General features: G+C 45.7%; 1 protein-coding gene across 2 annotated transcripts in view; it reads right to left on the bottom strand.

Annotated features, from left to right (window-relative positions):
* The window catches only part of ERG (ETS transcription factor ERG), a 130,391-nt gene that overhangs the window by 15,939 nt on the left and 91,018 nt on the right, over window positions 1–23,434 (bottom strand). Inside the window, exons 3-5 of one of the 2 annotated variants that reach the window (XM_054974344.1) lie at window positions 8,046–8,197; window positions 4,061–4,264; window positions 3,260–3,340 (exon numbers count right to left, since the gene is read on the bottom strand). In XM_054974344.1, coding sequence (XP_054830319.1) covers window positions 3,260–3,340; window positions 4,061–4,264; window positions 8,046–8,197 — 437 coding nt within the window. The remainder of the gene's footprint in view (window positions 1–3,259; window positions 3,341–4,060; window positions 4,265–8,045; window positions 8,198–23,434) is intronic. The other variant, XM_054974345.1, reaches the window with a different exon arrangement.

The raw sequence follows: 23,434 nt of genomic DNA, 5'->3' as shown, positions 1-23,434 counted from the left end.
GCACGAAAAAACCTGTAATCATTTGCTGCCTCTCTTCTCCCACTTCCTGCCTAGAACAAAGATGGAAGGAAGTTTAGCAAGTCTTTGATCTAACCAGAATTTTGTGATATGCATATTCAGACACTTTGACAAACTGGTGTTTGTTTCTTATCACAAACCTTGGTTCTAAACCAAGATTTGTTAGGAATTCTAGTTTGTGCAAGAAACAGTGATCCCAGTGCCAAAATCCAGACATCATAACACATTCTGGTTATAGCAAAGACTTCTTTAACAAACTGTCTTAGTATGGCAAGTAAAGAGAAGAAGGTAGAAGGATTTCAGGGTCATTTATACTTGAAAAATTGTGGTTTGCTCTTGCTGTTTTTAATTTTATGAAAATATGAAAATATAGTGAGGATGAGTGTGTCAATTTCTGAGGCGACATTTGAATACAGCAATATGGAAAGTGTGGACTCAAGTTATTTAACTACATACACGTGTATTAAATGAGTGAGTTTCTAAAAATGTACCCAGCGTTAAGATTAATATCTCTGTTTCTTATAAAGCTGTTATTTCTGGTCACTATAAGTCAGGAAAACCCTCAGGCATGATAATGAGATATCCCAAACTTTCTTTTTGTCAGATTAAAGATATGTTTTTTTTATAAATCTATTTTCAGGTGGGTAGCCATGTTGGTCTGTAATAGAAGAGCAAGACTCTGTTCCAGTAACACCTTAAAGACCAACTAGATTTCCAGAATATGAGCTCTCGAGAATCAGAGCTCCCTTTGTCAGATATGTTGCTCTTGAAAATCTGTATTATCTTCACAAATTCCAGAATGGGGTAAAATTTATTTTAGCTGCCATATTAATAGCTTAAATATGACCAAGCTTATTTCTAGATACTGAAAACCAATAAAATGTTCCTTTTTTTAAAAAAATGATGATTGAATCCTCTGAATTGCAGCATGGTGAATTGGCAGGAAGGCGTCAGAGTCTTCCCTGGTAGAGGTCTTGTCTGATTATGAACACTAACTCCCAAAGAAGCATAAAAGGCCTCTGCATGAGACAGAGAAGGGGCAAGAGGAGGAGTAAGGGACTTGAGCTTCCTCACCTCATGCTTCCGATTTTGTGCAATGGCAGCAAAACCTGAGTTGAGATGTGTTCTTTCCCTAATATGGACAGAAAGTGCACCTTGCTTAAGGAGATCAGCATGAGTCTCTTGTGCTTCTTTCTCTCACTGCTTCTGCTCCTAGCAGCAGCCCTTCAGGATGGTGTTTGATCCTTGTTCCTATCATGATGGCACAAACATGGCATGGGAGAGGATAAGAATCCCCTATAGCAACCTTGTAAGGCAACCTTTGAGATGCAGGAAGATTTACTTGGCAGAACCAGACAGTTCTGTACCTCTTGCGAAATACAAATGCTGCAGAGTAGCTCTAGCTAGAACTGCTATGGCATATCAACAGGATTAAGGAGACAGACCTGTGCTGGACAATTAGATACATTCAGGTAGACACCTACTTTTAGTAATGCTTTTCCTGGAAACAGGCTAAGCAGGCAAACAAGCAGGAAAGACTTCTTATGGCTGAGCTTTATTTCACATCTCTGTTCCAGGGATAGCCTCTCTCAGTGGCCCACTGCAAACAACTTTAGACCTTTTTCATTGTTACAATTTTGATGGTCAAACCATACCTCAGGGAGATCATACCACCAATATTCCTCTTGAATATGCATGGTATGTACAAGTGTGTACACAAAAAGCTCCCTGAATATTTAATCATGTGTATCAAAGCTGGAAAATATGTACACTGACCTATTCATGCAAAATACAACCATAGTAGCAGGAGGATCATGGGTAGTGCAATTTCTCCTTATGTGTAGTTTGAGCACCAAAACTGTAATAACTGAAACGGGCATTATGTGCGTTGGTCAGTGTGCACAGAGGGGGAGTACACCACCCCTGCACTCCACCTATTATATGACTGCTGGCTCACGAGCCTGGAGTCTATGAACAAAGAGCGTATGTGTATAGGCTCAATCCCTATGATTGGTTACTAGAGGTGGGTATGAACCAAAATACTAACTGAAGTTCATCACAAATCAGGCCAGTTTGTGGTTCATGAACAGGCAGTTCGTGAGAGCTCATTTCTCACAAAGCGTGATGAATTTAAGGCCAGTTCGTTTGGTTCATATTTCGGTTCATCACTGCAGACAGCCTGGCATTGACCAATCAGTTTCGTAGCTAATGGGGGAGGGGGAATGGGCTCTCTGCAGACCTTCTGTTGACCCGGAAATGACATTTTCATGAACCGGTTTGTGAACCGGGGCAAGTTCATGAAAGTTTGTGGTTTGTGAAACACGACGAACCATGAACCGCACGGTTCGGAATTTTCCTGGTTTGTGCCTATCTTTATTGGGTACATTTGGACCCAAGCAAGACATGCCCTCTCCTCCTCTATGTGCCCATGTCTATAGAGGACTAGTGTCTGTGGAGGGTTATTAAGAACCATTAAGAAGTACTATACAGGAGGGCATTCATAGCAATGGAAAAAGGAAAAGAATCAATGGAAGTGATGTTTTATTGATGTATTTTTGTTCCTGTTTGTGCACTGGATCCTTGCTAATGCTATGTCTCTGTAAACTTGTATTCATCTACCCTATGACATTGTTTATGGAATTGTCCTTGACACTGTATGGAAATGCCTACCCTTGTCCTTGCTACTGATTGTACTGATCTCACACTATGTAATCCACCTTGAGTCTCAGTGAGAAAGGCGGACTATAAATGACATAAATAAATAAATATATGCATAGGGGATTTGTAGGAAGTATCAGAAATCAAAATTTCTTTCCAGGTGACTGATGCAGAGCACTGCCCACAAGGATTTAATCGCTGCTACACTGAGATAATTTCAGGTGGATAGCCATGACAGTCTGCAGTAGAACAGCAAGATTCGAGTCCAAGGACACCTTAAAAATCAACAAGATTAGGGTATAAGCTTTCAAGAGTCATGCTCCCTTCATCAGATATCTAAGAAGGGAGCTCTAACTCTCAGAAGCTTACACCCTGCAAATCTTGTTGGACTCGAATCTTGCTGTTGTTGTGAAGTTACGTGTAGCTCTAAATGGTCTCACTAGTAGATGGAGTGTGCGTTAGAGAACTTCCCATACTTACTATAGTAATATTATACACTTAAGCTCTGTCAATTTTCTTAATTTACAGTTAGCACGCACATAAAAAATATGGCCTACAGAAAGGGGAGCAGTGACAGCATTACCTGTATTTCTAGCATGCATTAACCGTGGAGAGTTTTGTAAGGCCTTATCAACATCATCTGAAGTCAAATGTGGAAGAGGAGCTACAAAACAAAAAGCAACACCAAAATTTTTTTAAAAGATACCCAAAATTATCTTAAGAAGCACCTGATTTTATCCTATATGGCTTGTTTTGAGGCAATTCTAACATAATTCTGCTCTGTATGGGCTGAGTTTATGATACCGCTGCAAGCGGGGAGTTAATTTAATTCAGAATATTAGAGGGGGAAATCCTGAAGAATACTAAGGCTAAGAAAAAGACAGTATCATGTTGGTGTTGCATTGTCTGATTTTTAAAAAATAGAATTTGATCTTTCACTTGTTTACTATTGTGATCTGCAACATTTTCTATATGCTTCAAGTAACACATTTTCTCTTTCCCTCCCTATTTTCAAATGCTACCTACAATTTTTTAAATTTGTACTTAGGGGACTCATTACCAAAAGGTCAACTCCCATTTCAATGGGAGTCATATAAAGTGCTCCTTTGTGCTGTACTGAACACATATTTAATCATGCCTGGAATTTCTTTATAAATCAGTAAGTCTATCATCTCATTTTGAATTATCATTTAAGTAATGGAAAGCAGAAAAAGATCATGTGACCAGAAAAAACATTACTACAAATTCTCTTGTATATGGTGTTCACGCTGATTTTCGACCTTGGTGAATATAAACATTTGTAACTTCAAGAATGGCATTTGAAGCATTACAGTGGGAAAATTTTATGGACATAGCCTTTTCTAAAAAGGGGGAAAGTACTTACTTTCTCTGAGGTAGTGTAGGTGTGAGAGAAGAATGTCTGCATTATAACTTGGTGTGAGTCTCTGGAAGTCATCTTTGGTCATCTTACATAGCTCTTTCCCATCAATATTTTGGAACAACAAGATGTCTACGTCTGGGAGACCATATTCTTTGATGGCCCATTCCAACCACTGGCGTACATGGTCTGTACTCCATAATGTGGGATCTGTTTTAAAAAGCAGAAAGTTTTATCATAGAGAATTAGCTTTTTCCTAGCAAACTTTCTAAAACGACACTGATTAGTATTAATTATTCTGCTTTAGGAATAAATCCTAGATTAATCCATCATTTTTTCTGCATGATTCTTGCCACCAAAGAAGGAATGAGGATATGGGTACAACTAGCACCTGTGTAATAATCTGTATTTTGCTCATCCCTGTCTGGAGTTATCTACTAAAACAAGCAGTACATTATTTTTAATAGTTTCCCAAAAGCCTGATTGATAAGCTAACAAAAGTTATTCCAGCAAAGTGCCTTTATTTTCCAAGAATATTTTTCAATTTAATAGCATAAGAATAAGCTCAATTTCCATCAGCTTTTTTTGATAAGATACACTGATGGACCAAATTGATACAGAGTCAGTCAAGGCCTTTTCCTTGTACAGTAGCACTTGGAGCATGCCTCATTGAGAGCACTGGGGGATGTACAACAACTGGGAGTTCAGGCATCTGGATGCATCCTTTTGATGAAGCCAGTTCACTTGCAAACTATATTTACAGGAAAAGCAGCACTAATGTTATCTTTCTGTGTATGCACATTTATTATCTTTCTATTCAGGTAAGAAATTTTAGTATGTAAAGCAAGCCCTGTGCAGTGAGCTAGCTTAGTTGGGAATTATAAATCTTGCTTTCTCTCTCCTTTTTTGCTTTGCCACAACATCCTGCATGCTGAAATTGCTGTATAAATGAAAACATCTGGCAATCAGACAGCACAGCTTTATCCAACTATTTCTTGTGCAGCTCAGCCAACAGCTGTTTTTGCATACAGACCTCTTGCTCTCAGAAGAACTATTGAATTCATTTCCAAATATATTTATTAAAAGAGATGTGGATGGGAGAAAAGCTATTTATGATCGCCTATATTTCAAACACTGGAAAAAGGTAGCTATGGTAAACTCCACCTACACCCTATTTCTTTAGAGGCCCATAGGGCTGTTTATGAATATTTTATCATTCAGTAAAGCAGTTTTGCTGTAGCTTAGAAAAGCATTGTCTGAATACATGTGGGAGATTATGCAACAAGAGTGTAGCTTAACAAATAACTGACAGAATTACAGCTTGCAGTTTTAGCCACAGCTAGTGTTCATGCAGATCTTTGCCACTGTATAACTGTAGGAACATTAAGCAATGCTCCAAAAACAGAACAGTAATTATGGAACAATGGTAATAAAAGCAAATGCTTCCTTCCTGCTAATAATTGGCTTTGCATAGAAGCCCACAAGTGTAAACTATTGGTAAAGGAATATTATTGATTTATTTATTTTTTTACCAAAGGTAGTGTGTTTACAATTCCAGAACTGTGCATTAACCAGTGAAGTTAATTATTCCATTTGATGAATAATAACAAGATAACTCTGGATAATATATATCAACAGTGATCAAGCACTGTTTATTATTTGATCTTAGGAATTAATACTATGGGTGGAATAAAACCAGTTATAATAAGTTGCATATATGGAGCCATTCTATTGCGTGCACCCTTAATCCTGAAAATAACTCCCCTGTGTCATATGGAGGGGCCATGTCTTAGTGGCAGAGCGTCTGCTTTGTATGCAGAAGGTCCAGGTTCAATCCCTGGCTTTTCAGTTCGAAAGGTAGTGGGAAACACATCAACTTGAGTCCCTGAAGAGCTGCTGCCAGAGAGGACAACACTGACTTTGACTGACCAGGGGTCTGACTTGGTATAAGGCAGCTGCTTGAGTTTACCACAATTGTTATAACTACTGTTAAGGGATACATAGTACTTCTTCCTATGCACATTTCCAAAAGAAGTTACCAAATTATATGGTATATATATCATGCAGCTAATGAATTGGGCTCTGACTCACAAATGGCTGTGCTGGAATAAACTTTATTAATCTTTCAGTTTTTTAAAAGTGGTTTCATGTTTATAAGGTATTTTCACAGCTGTCTGAAATGGATATGCATGAGGCTAATATGCTACAGGCACCCAATGTTGAGACCTAACACTTACTTGTAAAAACAAATAAATAGTTTATTTGATTCCTGCCATACTCTGTGGAGTTCAGTGCGGAAATTTAGTTCCATACAAACATTTGAAGGAGGTTAGGCTCAGAGACAGTGTCTTGCATGTGTGGTGATTTTAGCTGAGATTCATACTAACCCAGAACTGAAATGGAAGGCCTTCTTTTATGAAATTATTTGTGATTTCTAGGCACGTGCACAAAGAGGAATGAAAATGCTGATTTCTTTAATACGGTAACTGTTACTTTAATGCAGATATGGGATCCATATCTTTCCCCTTTTCTTGATAAGTGCTTTGTTGTATGTTATTTGGCATGAAAATATTTTTGTGAGGAGTGGCTTGCCTCCCTGAAACAAAAACTGAGTCTTATTTGGTGAGAAAAGAGATCTATACATACAAATAAATAAAATTCCTAACACCCAACCTGAAGGACCACCCAAACTTATTATCTACTTTCATATCACCACCACCACCTACTTTCAGCAGAGTATGTGCACAAACTAATTATTATTTTGAATGAATGTATTATTTTGCATTTTGGAATTTTATAAAAAAGTGTACCAAAAAGGCATGGTTGTAAATAATTTCTTGACCATATAAATCCCCTTATGTTATGGAATATTCTTATCTCACAGTATCATAAAGTTCCAATCCATATTCTGACCAACAATTCATAAACTTCATTGTGTTGCAGATCTCTACTCTGGAGTACACTTTTTCTTTGCAGATCACCACATAGTTATATTTGTGGCCATTTTATTACAATCCTTTTGAAAGGTCTCTTTTTTTCTGCATGCTGTATATTGGTAGAAAAGTGTCTGAGGTTGAAATCCCAAGCACACTTAGTAAGGAGTATGTCCCATTGAATTCACTGAGATTTAGTTCTGAGTATACATTCTTAGGATTACATTGTGAGTGACACAAAGGTTAGAAATTCTGACCCACTATTTAGCATGCTTCCTTTTCTTCCCATATTTGGTGCTGCCACATTTGGATGCAAGCTGAGTTGACTTTAATTTCATATTTATCACTGTTTGCTCAAGAAAAGATCTTCAGCAATTCCCTGTATTATATTTAAATGTCATCTTGTAAACCACATGAAGTACACAGTGGCCACTATTGGTCTGTACTCACAGCGTAAAATCACTGATCTAAGTATTGGTTTATTTAACAAATATACACATTGCTTTATGTATAGACACTGGACCTCCCTCATTTATTATTTAAGATCAGACTATTCTAAAACTAGCTCAAAATATACCTCTGTGTAGAACAGTACCAAGGAGCCTGATTTCCTTTGTATATTATATACAATATCTAAAATAAAAACTATCTTGATAGTATGGATACAATCTATATCTATATTTTGCAGGTACCTTTATAAGATCCATGAAAGAACTGGCAGTTTCTGCCTTCTCCCTCTGCCACAATGTTTGTTTCTGTCTACTTTCAACAAAATCTCAGAAAAAAACCCTATATAAATACATTGACTAGTTCACTTGATTACTGTTCATATGCTAACCGGCAGCAGTACGTGGAAACTAGCTCATCTGAAAAGCAGGAAGCACTATCCAACCAAAAATTAAGAACTTTTAAGTACAATTAATTTCAATGGAACAGAGTTAAACTTATACTTGAAGTCTCTATTTAATCAGTACTTTGCTTGATGGTTTATGCCCGTTGTATTTAGTGATGGGGCAGATCTTGTTAAATCATCACCATCATGTACAGAAAGATCTCACCTGCTGGAACGATAACTCTCCGTTCATTGGTGGTCATGTTTGGTGGTGGGATATGTTTTTCTTCCATATAACTTCCGTAGTTCATTCCAACATTTTCTGTGTTGCTGGCAATTTTTCCTCCTTTTGCCACACTGCAGTTGTCAGGAGAATTCCTAAAGAAACAATTTAGGTTTTACTGGATGACAGGCCACAACTTTTAAATGTTTAAGAAACCAGAATTCATTTTTCAAAGAGGATTTTTGGCATGGTGTTCATTTTAAAATCTCAGTCTCTCACATAAACCTGTTTCTGATCATGTTACTGGTTCTAAAGATACATGCCAATTTCTCAACTAGTAACTCTTTATGTTCATGAAAATTGGAAATACTGGGTTCCAGAGAGACAGGTATATTATCTGTTGCAGCAAATATAATCAGGAGTCTTCTGGCACCATAAAATTAACAAAATTATATTTTAGCATAAATTTTCATGGACTAGAGCCCTTGACTTCAGATGCAATGATCATATGCTGGAAACTTTTTTTGATTTTTAAGGTACCGTATGACCCCTGAGAATCTGGAGAATATTGGAGAATCTGACTCTGTGTACTGGAGATCAGTGGGAGAGGGAGTTCCACCAGGCTGGTGCCAGGAACAAAAAGGCCCTGGCTCTGGTCAAGGCTAGGCAAATGTCCCTGGGGCCAAGGACCACCAAAAGATGTATATCAGCATAAGAAAGTGCCCTTTGGGGAACATATGGTGAGAGATGGTCCCGCAGGTAGGTTGGTCCCAAGCCACTAAGGGCTTTAAATGTCATAACCAGTACCTTGAACTTGACCTGGGAGCCAGTGCAGCTGACACAGAATAGGTCTCATATGCATCCTAACCAAAGGTCTGGTGAGAATCTGTGCCGCTGCATTCTGGACCAGTTGTAACTTTCAGATCAGTTTCAAGGGCAACTCTGCGTAGACCGAGTTGCAGTAATCTGGAGATGATCATTGCCTGGATCACTGTAGCTAGGTTATGGGGAACAAGATAGGGAATAAACTACTTGGTCTGGCGGAGATAAAACAATGTCAATCTGGCAACTGGCATGACCTGGGCCTCCATTGAAAGGGAGGCATCCAGGACCACACCCAAGCTCTTCCCCATTGGCATAGGTGCCAATAGTGCCCCATCCAAGGATGGGAGCTGAATTCCCAAACTCGTCAGCCTGTGGTCCAAATACAGGATCTCTGTTTTCTTGGGATTTAACTTCAGTCAACTCTGTTTTAACCATCCAGTCACAGCTCCCAGAAGCCTGGCCAAAATGTCTGGGGCAGTATCCAGTCAATCATCTACGAGTAGATATAACTGGGTGTCATCTGCATATTGGTGACACCCCAAACCAAAACTCTGAGCCAGTTGGGCGAGGGAGCACATATAAATTTTAAAGAGTATAGGGGACAGTATTTCCCCCTGAGGGATGCCACATACTAATGGGTAGTGTGTAGGGGTGTGCAAGGCCTGCCTGTTTCGTTAAACCTGATTCCGATTTAACTGAATCAGGAAACCGTTTCGTATTCAGAGAATACCGAAACAGCAAGCCGATTCAGAATTCGCTTTTCGGCTTGATTCGGCCATTGTTTTCAAAGAGAAAACTTTCTCCCAGGTTTCCGGGAGTCTGGGGGGGGCATTTTCTGTCCAAATCACACCAAACTTGGTAGAGACCTTCTGCTAACTCTCCTCTAACTACCCCCCAAGTTTCAGAAAGATTGAACTTTGGAGGGCCATGTTATGCCCCCCCAAACAAGGTGCCCCCATCCTCCTACAATCTCCATGGTTCCCTATGGGGAAAAACAAGTCATCTTTCTAGGTGGCTTGGGGTGGCATTTTGCAAGCAAAATGCACACAACTTTCAGGGGACCTGCTCCCACCTGTCCTCCCACCCTCCACCACGGTTCAGGCGGATTCCACTTTGGGGGGCCATTTTATGGTATCCCCAAGGAGGTGCCCCTATCCACTGCCACTCCACTATTCCCTATGGGGGGAATAAGAGAAGCTTGTGTGGCTAGGGGTGGCATTTTGCATGCAAAATGCATCCAAACTTCAGAGGACCTCCTCCTACCTGTCCTCCCACCCTCCACCAAAGCTCAAGCAAATCTCACTTTGGGGGGGGCCATTTTATGGCCTCCCAAAGATGCTGCTCTTAACCCCACTTTCTCCATTATTTCCTATCAGAGAAATAAGACAGGCTTGTGTGGCTAGGGGTGGCATTTTGCATTCAAAATGCACCCAAACTTCAGGGGCCCATCTCCCACCTGTCCTCCCACCCTCTACCAAGGCCCAAGCTGATGCCACTTTGGGGGGCCATTTTATGGCCTCCCAAAGATGCTGCTCTTAGCCTCACCTTTCTCCATTATTTCCTATGAGGGAAATAAGACAGGCTTGTGTGGCTAGGGGTGGCATTTTGCATGCAAAATGCCCCCAACCTTCAGGGGCCTATCTCCTACCTGTCCTCCCACCCTCCACCAAGGCCCAAGCTGATCCCACTTTGGGGGGTAATTTTATGCCCCCCCAAAGGTGGTTCTCCTGCCACACCACTTTGTCTTTCTACTGTGAGGAAGACTTCCACACCGCAGAAACACATGGGATTGGGGCTGCCAATGGCCACAGCCACAGCCACAGTCCACCTGCACCCAAACTGCCAAATACCACACACCCCTCCCCAAAACCTAACCTTCCCTGTCCTGTGGCCAGCCACTTTCTATTGATTCCTGTTATGGGGAAATCTCCCATAGCAGGAACACACGGAATGTGGCATCTGTGGCCACAGGTACAGTCCTCCTTTTAAATCCACCCTCCCACAGCCCCACACTGACCCAAAGACACCCTCCCCAACATTCCCACACTGGCCACTACCCCAGGAGCAGGCTGGCCAGCCATCCCCCATTGTTCCTTGTGATGGGAACTTTTAAACTCTCTTTCCCAGGGCAATTATGCACAGCCCAGGAGTGCCACAATGGTGGGCACACTCCTGAGTGCGAGCTTGTCCCTGTGAAAGAGCACCTGAACCACAGACACCCTCTCCCAAATTCCCCCACCACCTACAGAGATGGCTGTCCGGCCAGCCCCATTGTTCCCTATGATGGGAACCAACTGCACAACAATGAATAAAACCCACACACTGAATAAAGTTTTTTTTTAAAAAAAAATATTTTCTCACTTTCAAAGTTCAAGTAGGCAAAGCATTGTAACATATTACACCAGCAGTCCCCCACACAGAAAAATAACACAACTCACTTAACATCAGAGAATCACAAAAAGACAATTCTTGTCAAAAACACTTTTTTCTTTAACAGCTGTAGGTTACACAGCAGGGGGGCACACCAAAGGGCATGCCAGCAGTATCTTACACAAAAATAATACATCTCACTTCACATTAAAGAATCACAAATACACATTTCCTGTCAAAAACACTTTATTTCTTGAACAGCTTTAGGTTGCACAGCAGGGGGCACACCAAGGGGCATGCCAGCAGTATCTTACAAAAAAACCCACATCTCACTTCACATTAAAGAATCACAAAAACACAATTCCTGTTAAAAACACTTTATTTCTTGAACAGCTTTACATTGCACAGCAGGGGGGCACACCAAAGGGCATGCCAACAGTATCTTACACAAAAATAAGACAACTCACTTAACATTAAAGAATCACCCAAAACACATTTGCTTTCAAAAACACTATTTCTTTAACTGCTTTAGGTTACACAGTAGGAGGGCACAACAGGGCATAAAAGCAGTCTACTACACAAAATAACACAACTCACATCACCATTTTTGACAGCAATTGTGTTTGGGTGATTCTCTTATGTGGACTGAGTTGTGTTATTTTTGTGTGGTAGACTGCTTTTTTGCCCTGTTGTGCCCTCCTACTGTGTAATCTAAAGCAGTTAAAGAAATAAAGTGTGTGTGTTTTATTCTTTGTTGTGCAGTTGGTTCCCATCATAGGGAACAATGGGGCTGGCCGGCCAGCCATCTTTGTAGATGGTGTGGGAATTTGGGAGAGGGTGTCTGTGGTTCAGGTGCTCTTTCACAGGGACAAGCTCGCACTCAGGAGTGTGCCCACCATTGTGGCACCCCTGGGCTGTGAATAATAGCCCTGGGAATGAGAGTTTAAAAGTTCTCATCACAGGGAACAATGGGGGATGGGTGGCCAGCCTGCTCCTGGGGTAGTGGCCGGTGTGGGAATGTTGGGGAGGGTGTCTTTAGGTCACTGTGGGGCTGTGGGAGGGTGGATTTAAAAGGAGGACTGTTCCTGTGGCCACAGATGCCACATTCCGTGGGTTCCTGCTGTGGGAGATTTCCCCATAACAGGAATCAATAGAAAGTGGCTAGCCACAGGACAGGGGAGATTAGGTTTTGGGGAGGGGGGTGTAGTATTTGGCAGTTTGGGTGCAGGTAGACTGTGGCTGTGGCCATTGGCAGCCCCAATCCCATATGTTTCTGCGGTGTGGAAGTCTTCCTCACAGTAGAAAGACAAAGTGGTGTGGCAGGAGAACCACCTTTGGGGGGGCATAAAATTGCCCCCCAAAGTGGGATCAGCTTGGGCCTTGGTGGAGGGTGGAAGGACAGGTAGGAGATGGGCCCCTGAAGGTTGGGGGCATTTTGCATGCAAAATGCCACCTCTAGCCACACAAGCCTGTCTTATTTCTCCGATAGGAAATAATGGAGAAAGGTGAGGCTAAGAGCAGCATCTTTGGGAGGCCATAAAATGCCCCCCCAAAGTGGGATCAGCTTGGGCCTTGGTAGAGGGTGGGAGGACAGGTAGGAGGAGGTCCTCTGAAGTTTGGGTGCATTTTGAATGCAAAATGCCACCCCTAGCCACACAAGCCTCTCTTATTCCCCCCATAGGGAATAGTGGAGTGGAGGTGGATAGGGGCACCTCCTTTGGGAGGCCATCAAATGGCCCTCCCCAAAGTGGAATCTGCCTGAAACTTGGTGGAGGGTGGGAGGACAGGTGGGAGCAGGTCCCCTGAAAGTTGTGTGCGTTTTGCTTGCAAAATGCCACCCCAAGCCACCTAGAAAGATGACTTGTTTTTCCCCATAGGGAACCATGGAGATTGTAGGAGGATGGGGGCACCTTGTTTGGGGGGCATAACATGGCCCCCCCAAAGTCCAATCTTTCTGAAACTTGGGGGGGGGGTAGTTAGAGGAGAGTTAGCAGAAGGTCTCTACCAAGTTTGGTGTGATTTGAACAGAAAATGCCCCCCCCAACTCCCGGAAAGCCAGGAGAAGGTTTTCTCTTTGAAAACAATGGCCGAATCGTTTCGGTAATCTCTGTTTCAGTATTACCGAAATTTTTTGGTATTCCGAAAAAGTTTCGGTAATACTGAAAACCCCCAAAACGGCCCTGATTCGGTATTTTTAACCTAATCAGAATACCGATTTGCGCACCCCTAGTAGCGTGGTGACGTCTGCTCCCCCAGTGCTACCCTCTGTCCCCAGCCATGGAGAAAGGAGATCAGCCACTGCAAAGCAGACCGATGTATCCTCACATTGGTGATGTGGTGGGTCAACAACTCATAGTTAACTGTATTGAACACTGCTGTGAGATCTAGCAACAACAGCAGCACTATTCTCCCCTGATCCAAATGCCTACGGAGGTGGTCTATCAGGGTGACCAGTGCTGCCCCTGTCCCATGGCCTGGTTGGAAACTGGACTGGAATAGATCCAGGATAGAGGCCTCTTCTAGGAATACCTGCGGTTGTTCTGTCACTGCCTGCTCAATCACCTTACCCAGGAACGGGAGGTTTGATACTGGGTGGTAGTTCAATGGGTCAGTAGGGTCCAAAGATGGTTTCTTCAGGAGACGCTTCACCATTACCTCCTTCAAGGCTCCAGAAAAAACACTGGAGCTCAGTGACAGGTTGATAATGGCCTCCAAGGAAACCTGAAGTCTATTAGCACTGGCATTCACCAGCCATGACAGAGAAGGGTCCAAGAGGCAAGTGGTGGGCCTCACCAAGAAGCTTGCTGACTGATCTTGAGCCAGTAAATCTTACTCTGAGCCTAACATACCTCACAGGATTGTTGAGAAGATAGAGAAAGAAGAATTATGTAGCCCATTCTAAGCTTGTTGAAAGAAGAATAGAATAAAAATATCCTAAATAGACTGAGACAATAAATGAGTGTCTGGGTTGCACCATATCATACTGTAGGAAGCTCACGTGATAGAATGATCCTCCCTTCAAAAGAATTCCTCCATGCAGAAAAACATACTTCAGAAAAATGGTTATAGGCTAGCTTCTGTCTTCATATCTAGTTTACTATCTGCAGGAAATTGTGCATGCATGCATGCATGTGTGTATGGAAGAACACTCAGTCATATAAGCCCCTACATGCAGTCTTAAGTGGTACAACTCAGAAAAGGCTTTGTCAACTGGTCTGGAGAACAAAATGTCCTGTCCCTTTAATAGAGGCTTAATGGGATGTTACTTACTAGGTGATGTAATATACCTCCATAACATTAAAAGCTTCAACTTCCCATTTGCATCCATTAAGCCTCAATTAAAGGGGCAAGACATTTTTCTCCAGCCCAACTGGCAACACTATGCTCAGTAAAAATTAGGCCTGTGTTTTGTATGGACCCATCCAGCCATTAGAGTATTCAGACACTTACTTAAGGACCACACGGTCATTCCTGGATTGAATGAAAAAGAAAAATAGAATTCGAGGTCACTAGCATAATGATGAGGCAACAGTATGGCTTGCCAACTCTTGAAAAATAAAATTCTGGTACCTAAATAGCATTCCAGACAGAGACTGTCACAAGCACAATGCTAGAGGGTCCAGCTGCATGTATATACAACATATTATTAATGAATTATGCATTGTAGAAAATTCTGTACACATTTTACATATTGATAATACTGAGGGTGAGAATCTCTTGTCCAAAAGATGATCAGTGAATCCATGGCAGAGAACTCAAAACCCAAGTGAGACAAATGTTCATATAATTCGAGTAAAGTCACAAGATGCACAGTGTACATAAGGGCAAAATCAATATAATTTAATATGTTAAAAATAATCAATGGCCACAGGAAAACTTAATGGGGACAGGAAGATTGGCTTCCCCCACTTTTGAAAATGGAGGATGATGTCCTAAATCAGAAAGGCTCTTGTTTTCTGACTCTAAATCACACTTTAAATTTAGGAATTAATGATAGTTTTCTTCCACTTTCTGTTAACATCATTCAGGTAGGCTCAAACAGTGTGAGAGTAGTTCAAAGGGACAAAAGGATTGCACTTATCTGCCACGATTGTTCATTGAGGTCTTCTGAGCAGGCATACATGGGACTGCGTGTGCACAGTGCTGCCAATTGATAGGTTCTATAACTAACAATTCCTCTAGGAGGACATCTACCCCTTTCCAAAGTGCAGGCACACCTTGTTTCCTGCTGAAACAGCCCACTCTCTGGGAGGAGTGACACCCCAGACCCTCAGTTCCTCCTTAGCCACTGGACTTTCCAGGCAAGTAGTGAAGAGCAGACAGTAGGGAAAGGAGGGAGGGTATGTGTTCCTGCATAGAAGACCTCAATGAACAACAGCTACAGGTAAGCGCAATCCTGTTTTCATTTTTGGTCTTCTGTGCAGTCCCACATGAGAGATTAACAAAACACTTACCTATGGAGGAGGGGCGTGCTCTTCATGAGAACAGCATTTGCAGGATTGCTTGATCCACGGCTGTTTCCCTCCTGTTATGTACATCTAGTGCATGATGAAGGAATAAGCTGAAGTTGATGTGGCAGCTCTACAGATGTCTTGTAGAGGAACACCTTTGAGCAGGGCTGCTGAAGATGCTTGTGACCTGGAGGAAGGGGCATGAACTCCCAAGTGGACAAGGTAAGTCCGTTTGTTCATGAACTACCCATCTGGCAATGATTTGAGAAGTAGCCTTTTTACCTCTATTTGGGTCTGCATGACCAACAAAAAGTTGGACATCTGATTTAAACAATGCCGTGCAGTTTAAATAAAAGAGTACAGCTCTCCTCATGTCCAGAGTACATAGTGTTTTCTTTGCCTCAGACACTGTAGAAGGGAAAGATACAGGCAGTATTAATTCCTATGAGTTGTAAAATTTAGAAACTACCTTCAGTAAGAATTCCAAGCTAGGTCTTAGTACCAATTTTTTTGCACGGATCTTTAGGAAATGAGGATCCATGCATAGTGCTGCTAATTCACTTAGTCTCCTGGTGTAGGTGATGGCTACTAGGAACGCTACTTTAATCGAAAGGAATCTTAAGGGACAAGTGGCCAGCGGCTCAAATAGCTTAATCATCAGTCTTGCCAATACCAGCTGCAATATGTTGGGCTGGCCTTGTGTCTGCTCTGGAAATTACAACTGGTTGAGAATGTAGCAGCATGTATTTTGACCAGAACTCTGTTCCGGTCACATATTATACCTGTTCTGTGCCAGCTGCACCAGCTTCTAGTGGAGTTCTGGGTCAGGTTCAAAATTCTAGTTTTGAATTTTAAGGCCCTTAGAGGACAGGGACCGACATATCTATGGGACCAGCTCTCACCCTATACTCCCCGGAGGCTGCTTCGATCAGCAGATAAACAAGTACTAGTGATCCCTAGCCCCAAGGAGGTTCGCCTTGCCTCAACCAAGGCCAGGGCTTTTTCAGTCCTGGCACCTACCTGGTGGAACTCTCTGTCTGAGGAGGCCCAGTCTCAACAATATTTACTATCATTTCACTGGGCCTACAAGACGGAGATGTTCTGCCAGGCTTATGGGCGTTGAGGCAGATGAATCATCCAACCAGCCCCTCCCGGGGGGGGGGGAGATATGCCTAACCCTACACTGGCTGAGTTTTAACTGCCCTGTGGGCTCAAATTGTTATGTAGGGTGCAAATATGAGCTGCCTTATTTCTGTTTAAATGCTGTACTTTCACAATTGCTACCAATGTTATTGTTTTAAATGTTTTTTGTATCTATGTCCTTATGATGTAAATCAGCTCTGAGCCCACTCATGGGGAGAGTGGATTACAAACAAACAAACAAACAAACAAACAAACAAACAAACAAACAAACAAACAAACAAACAAACAAACAAACAAACAAACAAAATGATCACTGAGGTAGTATTTGAGCTGCCGGAGGAAACAGGTTCTGAAGACATTTCAGAAACAGTTTAGACGTATAAAGTGAAAAGACTGTCTTTTTACCTACAGGGGAGTGAAATGCTGAAATTGCAACCAGATATACCTTGATGGAAGATAAAGAGAGCCCAGCATGTTTAAGACTCAAACAATATTCCAGAACAGAGCTAGGGGGCACGCATATGGATTAAGATCTCTACTCTTGAACCATCCTACAAATGTATCTCATTTATAAGCATAACATCTCCTAGTATTAGACTTTCTAGCATTCAGTATAACTTCTGCTGCCTCCTAAGGGAAACCATCTACTGCAGAATCAACTATGCTGTCAAATCTGAGTCTGGGTATGTTGTGATACATCACACCTAGATATAGTAGGAGATTCGTTACAAATGGTAAGTGTCAAAATCTGCCCTTGCCCATTAGAAACAATCTGTGAAATCATGCCTGATGTAGCCAGAATGGTACTATAACAATGTAATTCATCTTTTCCCTCTGACCTTTGCTGATAGTATGAGGTATGAGGTGTATGGGTGGGAAGGTGTAAAACAGGCACCCTGACCGTTTACTGAAAAGCGATGCCCAGGGAACCCGAACTAGACGTGGGGGCAAACCAAAAAGATTTAACAAACCAGTGGTTTGCGGTTCGGTGCCAACGACGATCCTGAGATCGCAAACCGCAACGAACATTTTCCGTTGCCAAACTAGTTCGCGGTTCGTGGTTTGTTGGGAGCAGAATGGCCCCCGTGGCACTTAGAGAGCCCATATTCCCGGGGAGTCTTTTGCAGGCTCTCCTACAGCCATCATCCAAGTTTGGACAAGATTACAAAAGGGATCTTGGATTCATACCCTCTCCAATCCAAGGCCCCCAGGAAACTCCCACTCGACACAATTAGAGCCACTGGTTGACGTTGACCCAGTGTACAGAAGGTGGGTGTTGATGGCAGCTTCCGGGCCTGGTGGCCATGGTGAGACAGCAACGAGCCACCTCCCATTTAGTGGGCGGGGGATCTGGCTGCTCACCGGCAGCACCCCCCATGTGCCCGTCCGCCAGGTCAAAGAGGAGCGTGCTGGCATTCCCAGCGTGGGTGGGAGAGGACATGTCATTCGGAAAGGGGACTGATCCCTCAGCAAGCGAGGGTCCTCACCCAAGGGTCCCACTGAGGAACAGTGCAGCAGCAGCCAACAGCACCCACCTTCCTGCCTTGCCGGAATGGACGGGAGAGGACATGTCATTTGGAGGGGAAGTGGGAAGATCCACCAACAGCCGCGAGGCCTCCTCCGAAGCTCCCACTGAGCTACTCTGTGGCAGCAGCCGATAGTACCCACCTTCCTGCCTTGTCAGAAAGGACGGGAGGGAGAGGAGATGTCGTTTGGAGGGGTCGGAGTGCTCCAGAGAGGGACAAGTCGAAAGAGGGTCTGTGAAGTTGGAAGATCCCAACAGCCATGAGGCCTCCTCCGAGGATCCCGCTGAGGAACTCTGCGGCAGCAGCCAGCATCAACCACCTTCTTGCCTTTGCGGAAAGGATGGAATAGGACAGGAGCGAAGAGGTCGTTGGGAGGGGACTGAGTGTTCCGGAGAGGGCGAGGTGAGAAGAGGGACCGTGTACTTGTGTGGGAGAGGAGGGCCAAGCCCAAGGCTTCCTGGTCACATTGCATAGCAGGACTGGGACGGAGGGACCCCACACCCACCCTGAAGGAGTGCGCAGACTGCTGGGGTGAGGGCTTGTCCACTCCTCCTGTGTCACAGTGGAGGCTGTCACCAGCATCACTCACTTTCCTGCCTTCACGGAAAGGACGTGACTGGTCATGGGTCCCGTTCCCCCCATGCACAGAGAGGACAGCAGGTGCACATGGATAGGGGTGCATCGTGCAGCTCAAACCTGTCAAGCTCAGCAAAAGCTTCTGAGCTGCCCCTCGGGTTCCAAAGCGGCGGCAGCAGACAGCATCCAACTTCCTGATTTGTGGAAAGGGTGGGAGGGACCCATTCCCCCCTGCTCAGAGGGGACACCAGGTGCCATGGAAGGGGGGGTACCGTACGGTGCCACTCTCACATCGGCAACAGCAGCAGAGCTGTTCCTCGTGGCCAAAAGCAGCACCAGCTGGCAGCACCACACCTTCCTGCCTTCGCGGAAAGGACGGGATGGGAAAGACAGGAGAGGTTGGGAGGCATCTGAGCAGATCTAGAGAGGGAGAGGAGTGAAGAGGGAACAGGAACTTGTCTGGGAGAGGAGGGCAAAGGGTCACCAGCCATTGAAGCAGCCCCGAGAACTGAGGGAGGCTTGAGCCCGATGTGGAAGAGCTGGGCCGGCTACAACCCCAGGGTGGCTCAGAGCCCAGGTAGTTCCAGGTCCACAGGAGGGTGCCCCAGTAGGTTGAAGTTCACCTTGATGAATGTCAACAGGTCCACCAGGTCCGAGTGCAGATGTGCGTGGCGAGGACGGAGGAGGTCTCCCAGGTGGGAGAACACCCGCTCTCTCTGCACACTGGTGGCAGGGCAGGACAGGATGTTGGTGGCGATGATGGACAGGTCCGGCCATCGGTCAGATTTCCTCACCCAATACTGCAACGGGTTGGCATGGGGGGGGGCTCGGTGGGCTCAGAAAGGTACTCACGCACCATGTCCCCCGCCGAGTCCTCCACTGAGAGGGACGCGCCCGCTGTGCAGCGGCCAACCACGCAGCCCACCAATGAGGCCCAGAGATCGAATGTGGCTGTTGGGGTGGCTCTTCCCTGGTGTGGCTCTCTTCCCACCTCCTCCCCCTCCCCCTGTACCTCCTTCACCGCCTGCCCCTCGACGCTGCCCGGTTCTTTCTCTCCTGCCCTGTCTCTGGAAATGGATCACCGCTCTGCGGAGCTCCTTTTTCCAGTGCTGCATCTGACCTGCCTGCGTCGCGATGCTGCCCTTGATGCAGGGGTCACAGAGGGAGGCCAGTTGGTATGGTGCCTCACAGCGTACATGATGCAGGCATTCAGCAAAGCAGGCCTGGATCCTCCGGACAAAGTCCCGGACCCTGGGGAGCAGTCCTTGCCTGCTTCCCCCTGACTCTGGAACAGCTCACGGGAAGAGTTTATGCTGCAGGAGAAGTGAGAAGCGATGCGACAGCAGCTGTCCAGCAGATTGCGCATCCGCAAGGTTCCCTTGTCTTAGCTGTCCCTTGGCTTGCTCCCCAGCCCGAGCACGTCCCGCATCACAAGGTGCAGCTTGTGCGCCATGCACACCAGGCCCTGGAGGGATGCCTCATTCAGGGCTGCCAACATGTTGGCTCCCGCGTCCGTCACCATGAAGCCACGGACAAACCCTTCCACCTTGGATGTCCACTCCCTCAGAGCCACCTTGACGGTGGTGGCAATGTTCTTCCTGGTGTGGACCTCGTCCATCCCCCGGGCCTGAAGAACCGCCCTGTAGCCCGGTGTAAAGCTGGGCACCTTTTATCAGGCACTTACGTGATCCCTTTTTACAGCTGACAGATCTTGGCCCGGGGAGGCAGAGGTCCTCTGGTTGCCACTAGTGCGCGGTGATGGCAAGGTACCCGTGATGGCAGCCGCTCCACAGGTCGGCTGTAAAGTGCACTGTTCTGCCTTGGGCAGCCAACAGGTCTCTGCGCACCATGTCTTGCACTGCCTCATACATGGCGGGCACGATTCAATGCCTAACAGTGCTCCGTGACGGCATGGAGAACCATGGGGCAAAATGCTGGAGCAGCAGTTGGAAGTCCATGCCCTCCACGCCCTTGCAGGGCAATCGTCTGTGCCACCACACTAACGCCTGCCTCCTGAGCCCTTGACCTCACCTTTTTCAGCGGAGCTACCCCCAACCCCGGTGGAACAACTTCCCCCAGGGTGGCCTGCCTGACCCTTCCGCTCCCACAAGCTGCACTCCTGAGTCAAGGCTTCTTGCTCGGGGTGCATTCAGGAGACCCTCCCATCGATCCCGGATCAGACAAGCTGGAGGCCCTCAGACACCCCCAGATGGATGTTTCGCTGGCCAAGGACGGAGACCACAGGCTCAGGTGGCGCCTCTTCAGGTGCCTCTTCAGGGCTGTTGATGACAGGTGCTTCAGGTCATTGCCCCTGCGAACCAGGCACTCACACACACAGCACCAGGCCACATGGGGGTCAGTAGGAAGAGACCGAAAGTGCCTCCAAACATTGAGGTTGAACTGTGGCCCACTAACGGTTCCAGAGGAGGGAGGATGAAGGGTTGCTGCTGGATGTGCCATGGAGCTGGCAATGGAAGACGGAGTGATGGGTGGACTGCAGGCAGGGACAGCACCACCGGTAGTTTGCGAAGGGGATGGGCTGGATGTTTCCTCGAACCGCAACCATTCCTCCAAGGATCCCTCGGCCTCCTCCTCCCTCCAAATTTTCAGGAGTTCCTCTTCTACCGTTGGCAAGACCTTTTCGGCCTCCTCCACAGCCGCAACTGGTGATTTTGGGGGAGCGGGAGTCTCTGTTGCTCCAGAGTCCTGCACAGCACTGCTTCCCGTGCTGCAACCGGGATAATCTCTGCACTTCCCCCCACGACCACTCTTATACCCCACCCAAAGCCTCATCGTGCCAGCAAACAAGTGAGAAGAAGAACGGAGATGACACTGTGAACCCTCAGCCGAGGTGCCCACGAAGCTTGGCCCCAGGGCCTGGCAGCAGCCCTGGCACCAGAGGGAGGGAGGGACTAGAGCCCTAGCCCACCACTCCCACAGACCTGAACAGATCAGGCACTAATGTGAGCCCTTGGCTGAGGTGCCCAGCGAGCTTGGCCCCCAGGCTTGGCAGCAGCCCTGGCACCAGAGGGAGGGAGGGACTAGAGCCCTAGCCCACCACTCCCACAGACCTGAACAGATCAGGTTCTGATTAATAATCAATGTAAGCCCTCAGCCGAGGTGCCCACTGAGCTTGGCCCCAGGGCCTGGCAGCAGCCCTGGCACCAGAGGGAGGGAGGGAGTAGAGCCCTAGCCCACCACTCCCACAGACCTGACCCGATCAGGCACTGATCAATAATCAATGTGAGACCTCAGCCGAGGTGCCCAGTGAACTTGGCCCCAGAGCCAGGCAGCAGCCCTGGAACCAGAGGAGATAGATCCCTATCCCCCAAATCCAAGCTGAATTATACTCTCAGTCTCTCTCCCCAAAAGCTAGCAAGTGGCAAGCAAGAGCTCTGTCCCACTCCACTGCTCGCTGAAAGTGAAACCCAGCCTGGGAACCCACGGCTATTTATAAGCACAGGTCCCATTGAGCAATGCAGGAGGTCTGTGTCTGGCCATCAGAGCTGCCTATCAGGGTTTGCAGGGATGAGATTGAAGTGCCCGTGGCTACAGGACACCCCCTTCCCCCTCCCTCCCCTGGGTGTCTTCTCCCAACTTGTAACCACTTTGCAGCTCCGTGGTTGGAAGGAAGACCTGCCGATCAAGGTAAGCTGGGCTTCCATTTGGGTTTCCAGGGCGACAGAAGGAGCGCAGACAGAATTCAGGCATTCCCCCGGCTCCGTTGCCAGGGGAATTGATTGATGACACCTGACTGTCTGGCTTCCCGAACCGCAGCTGAACGCACCGAACCAGGCCTCTTCCGAATGCTGGTTCATTGGCCGTGGACAATCACGAACCGCTGGATCGCGATCGTGTGATCGCCATTTTCGTGGTTTTTTGAAGTTTGTAATGCGGTTTGTGCCCATCTCTAACCTGAACCCATTACCCCTCTGGAACAGTACAATGGAACCTTTCTATTCTCCTCTGTTGCAAACAGGTCTATGTCTGGGAATCCCCAGTTTTGGAAAATCAGCCAATTACATGACTCCTTCAGTGACCACTTGTAAGTGGAAAAACATAGCCTGCTCTGTCTGTCTGCAATGAGACTGGATGTCCCTGGAATGTGGATGGCCTGGAGGGAGTCATTGTTTTATACTGTCCAATCCCAGATCAACATGGATTCCAGATGAAGAGTCCTGGAAACACTGCCTCCCTGCCTGTTTATACAGAACATGGTGGTACAGTTGTCCATAAGTAATTGGACATGTTTGTTTTGCATGATATCTGCGAAGGAGATGAGCGCGTAACAAACTGCCCTCATTTCTAACACACTGATATGTAAACTTCTCTCACCCTTCAACCAAGTACCAAGAGTTGCGAGATGGTCACAGTGTGCCTCCCAACCTTTCAGCATCTGTAGTAACTGTGGCCACGATTTTTGGAGAACCATCTAAATGGATGGGGATCTAGCAATCACCAGCATAGCGACTAAACCACTGCTCAGGGAATGGAATACTTC

The sequence above is a fragment of the Eublepharis macularius genome, chromosome 3, assembly GCF_028583425.1.
Source record: "Eublepharis macularius isolate TG4126 chromosome 3, MPM_Emac_v1.0, whole genome shotgun sequence".
In the NCBI taxonomy this organism is placed as follows: Eukaryota; Metazoa; Chordata; class Lepidosauria; order Squamata; family Eublepharidae; genus Eublepharis; species Eublepharis macularius.
The sequence above is the reverse complement of the archived record's forward strand: the minus strand, read 5'-3'. Positions and strand labels throughout refer to the sequence as shown.